The sequence below is a fragment of the Etheostoma spectabile genome, chromosome 8 (genome assembly GCF_008692095.1).
Source record: "Etheostoma spectabile isolate EspeVRDwgs_2016 chromosome 8, UIUC_Espe_1.0, whole genome shotgun sequence".
NCBI classification, from domain to species: domain Eukaryota; kingdom Metazoa; phylum Chordata; class Actinopteri; order Perciformes; family Percidae; genus Etheostoma; species Etheostoma spectabile.
In genome coordinates this window covers 14,792,580-14,796,818 of record NC_045740.1, presented here as the reverse complement: position 1 = coordinate 14,796,818, position 4,239 = coordinate 14,792,580, and the positions used below count along the sequence as shown (strand labels likewise).

General features: G+C 40.6%; 1 protein-coding gene across 3 annotated transcripts in view; it reads right to left on the bottom strand.

Annotated features, from left to right (window-relative positions):
* pik3c2a (phosphatidylinositol-4-phosphate 3-kinase, catalytic subunit type 2 alpha) overlaps positions 1–4,239 on the bottom strand; it is a 48,084-nt gene that overhangs the window by 23,587 nt on the left and 20,258 nt on the right. For all 3 annotated transcript variants that reach the window (XM_032522614.1, XM_032522616.1, XM_032522617.1), the window contains one exon: positions 3,309–3,469. In XM_032522614.1, coding sequence (XP_032378505.1) covers positions 3,309–3,469 — 161 coding nt within the window. The remainder of the gene's footprint in view (positions 1–3,308; positions 3,470–4,239) is intronic.

Sequence of the window (4,239 nt, the reverse complement as noted above, 5' to 3'; positions counted from 1 at the left end):
CACGTCTTAAGGACTAGGGTGTAAAGTGGGAAATTCCATTACTAGCCACATCAGTGTTGTGTAGGATCCACAATGGGAGGGTTGGCGAGAGGGCAGAATAAGGCCAAAAGTCAATCAGCACTTGTTAAATCCACTGGACCAATGTATTTCTGATGTAAAACAGGAATGATCTTATTCCTACATGACTCAGAGCAAACACAGATTTTGACTTCTGTAACAAGTCCAAGTGTTCAGAGACAAAAGAAGACACAAATGGAAAACAATAATTTAAAGCAAAAGTACAATCTTACAGTATACAGAAAATGTTAGTGTTTAAGGCTGAAATGCAGACAAATGCATGATGAGCATGAACTTACATTACATGTCATTTAGGTGACGTTTTTATCCAAAGCAACTTACAATTGCTATATTTGTCAGAGGTTGCACGCCTCTGGAGCAACAATGGGTTAATTGTCTTGCTCAGGGACACATTGGTTGATGAAATGCAGTGGGATTCAAACCCACGTCTCCCACACCAAAAGCATGGTGTAACGGCTTTAGTGACTCCATCATGCTAAGAACCTTTCTCATGTATTGCTTATCTTTTAACTGCTGAACTCCCCCCTGCAGCTGAAATGTTCTGCATGTCCCGCTACACAAACTACACAAACAAATCGAAATGTTGTCCTTGACAAATAACTTAAGAACATCTTGGTGGATTGGCAGTTGTAGCTTTTAAATCTTAAAACTCTTACTGTAATTTACACTCATTTGCAATCAGGGAAGTGCTCGTCCTCACGTCTGAAACGAGTAAAATGATGGTGTTTCCTCCTCACCTACAGCCTCAGACATTAGCCTGAGCTAACTCCCAGCATTTCTTCCCTCCGTCATAAATTCTACAATACATCCCTTTTTCTTAATCTGTCTCAATTTAATTTTAATCACCTTTACAACTTCTTTCTTCATGAACCTCATCCTTTAATGTTTCTGCTTGTCTTCATAAAGCCAAGTCTTTCCCCTTTTCTCTGATCTCATTTCGTCCCCGACTCCCTCCTTCTGTATTTCTCTCGCTCCCTTCCTCCTCTCTCTTTTCTCTTCTCTTTTTGTGCAATTCTATCTTTTTCCCCTCTCTCATTTCTTCCATCTCCCCTCCTCAGCCCCAGTATGTAAGGAATCCCCAGAATCCAAGTAGTTCTCAGCCAAGCCCTGGTAGAATTGATTGTCTTTCTTTCTGCCTGCTCTCTAGAAATCGACTAAAGGCAAGGATTCCACGATAGAATGACACGAGCAGTAACAACATATGTTTCATCCTAATCTACTTTTTGGACTATTGGGCATTATACTTCAACTATTTATTAGGTCAATCTTGTAAAGCTACATAATTCTTTACCTTAGATGGGTTTGTTGTTTACTTTTCACATAATTACAGGTACACAAGACAATAAGCCACAAGTAATTGTATTAACTTTTTGCAATATTGAGTAAAAGTTGCACTATTTAGCCATTTACACAGCAGATAAAAGTCTGAAAGAAATTAATGAAGAAAGTTGGTGAGTTTCACAGAAGAAAATAAAAGAAAATAGATGGAAAATAGAAAGTGTGTGGGAGAAAAGGAAAAAAGAAAAGACAGATGATGACAACCGAGGGAGGCAAGAGCGAAAAACTGACAAGAACCAAGAGGAGAATATGAATGTCCTATGTCTTGTTTTGTATGTTCTCTGAATTGATGACAGGATCAAGAGACTAAGGACAACAGAGCAAGACGGAAAGGAAGAGGAGAGAAAGAGCAATGAAGAGAGGCTGCAAGGAAACAAGGATGGTGGAAAATGTAATTCAAGAGAAGGGAGGGAAGACAAATCGAGAAAAAAAGAGAAAGAGTGGGACAGTAAAAGTCAAATGGAAAGATGCAACAGAAAGAGGGCAAGACAACAAGCGAGAGAGGAAAGAAATGAGACAGAAAGCAATGAAGAATGTGTAAGTACCCTTCCTGTCACCTATCTCTCTCTCTCTCTCTCTCTCTCCATTTATCCAAGATTTGAGTAGAACTGAGGCCTTTTGTTCCAGAGAGCAGATTCCAGCAAATGACCAACCAGAGAAAACCAAACACCAACAATGTGGGCCATCACGCTGCTGACAACATAGGAAGTCAGACCAGGAAAACAACGTAAGAGACATCATTCTAGGAAAGATAGAATCGCAGCTAGGAAACGACCCCGGGCAGTGGTATTACAAGAGGTGAATTCAGCAGAAGCAGGAAGACGAGGTAAACCAGGAGTCAACGAAGGAAGCCATGAAAGTCCAATTACGACGAGGAAAGTAGTAAATATACTTCCTAAAGGTTGTTGCTGTTGAACTCGGCTATAAAGAGTAGTGTCTGGGTCAGTGCGACAGTCTGCTAAATACACACGCACACACAAAGTGTTAAGGGCTAGCCTACGTGTAAATATGTGAGTTGGCTGTCATACATCAACACACAAACAAACACACTGTACACTTAGTGACCTAATGCTGAACTTCAGGAACCCACATAGGCAGTGGTGAACTTGGTCGCACTGTTGGAATAACATGCCTAACAAAAATGCCCCACTGGACTGGCATGCAGCCTCCAGTGTGCTTGGCTTCAGATCCCAAAAGACATGTCAATCAACGTGGTTGTAGTTTAGTGTGAGTGTAACGAGGGGCTAGCCAATAACAGCTGCCAGAACAGAGAAAAGGAAACCAAAGTTCTTAGTGGAACCTTGGAAAAAGAAAAAAAGTCTCCACTCTCTTTTGCCCAACATGGCTACTCCATTGTGAGGGGACAAACATTTATTTGTGCGGAAAAGGAACGTAGTGTACTTCCCACGACAGAAAAAATGAAAAGAAAAGAAAATTTAGGTGGGGAGGGGGTAAAGAGTTTGGCAGCTGTGAATGTCGTTTCCTCCTTCAGAGCTCTCATATCTGAAATCTGAGCTGCTCCCTCTTAAAAGGCAACGTTGGGGTAAAACGTTTCTTTTTTGGCTGACTTCAATGCGATCGTGTACCATCTGTTAGAGGATTTTCTACATTTCTTAACATTGGGGCTATTGTTGCAATTAAATGTACAGTATGACCATTAAAACAGTTGTTATTTATATCTCTAAAATACAAAAGGATAAGGGCTGCTAAAATGGCTTTATTTTAAATGTGCAGATTTCAGCAAAGACCAACCAGAGAAAACCAAACACCAACAGTTGGAAGCACTAGGTGTAAAATCTGTCATGTGCTTGTATTTTTAAATGTTTTAATCCTGTCAAGAGCTGGTTCCAAGTTGGTACATATAATTGTCATTTTTGTCACTGGATGCTTACCGTCACAGGTGAAAGTAACTGGCTGCTGAGATTCTGAGAATTCAATGGAAACCTTGACAGAGCAGCTATTGTCACCTCCGCTGTCTCTCTGGGTAATGACAGGGCTCAGGACGTAGCCAGGGTTGGTGGACACGTCGGTATGAGGGAATTTGGAGCGCAGACTGGCAGAAAAAAAACAATTACAACAGAAGAGTCAACACTTTTTTTCAGTATTTTGGCCTATTTAGCCAGTGAAAACATCAGGGGCGGCCAGAGCCAGCCCGACATACAGATCAGGGTGTTGACTCCGTTATTGAAATGGAAGTGGATTCCCTGAGCGCAGCTTCATCATCACTCCACCCAAACTAACTACAGGAGTAAGAAATTCTGTACAGGCTCAGGAAACAAACGGAGTAGCAAAACATGCAATTATGTGTATATGCAGGAAAATATCTAAGTTTGCATTACACTCACATACAAGCAAGAAAATCAAAATGCTATCTTTATCCATGCTAGCGTCATGGCTCTAGGGATGTCAATGTTGGTCTCAGTCTACTAGTTTGGTTCTGACTGAAATATCTCAACAACTATGAGATGGATTGCCATGACATCTTTTATAAGCATGCATGGTCCCCAGGAGGGGAATCCTAAAATTACTTTGGTGACTTTTCCTCAAGCACCACTAACAGGTCTAAGTAGGTCCAACATCAACAGGATATATTGGCACACATTTGGGTACACACATTCAGGGTTCTTAGATGATGAATCTAGCATTGACAATAATATTCTATTTTAATAAACATTTAGCTTACAGCTAGTACAGCGGTTAAATGTTAAACCCTAAAAATGCATGACGAACGAAAAACAAATACAGCTGTAACACAATAATTTTCTAACACTAAGTGTCAGAATATTCTTGAAACATCTCCACAGCCAGAGAAGGCAAAAGTAC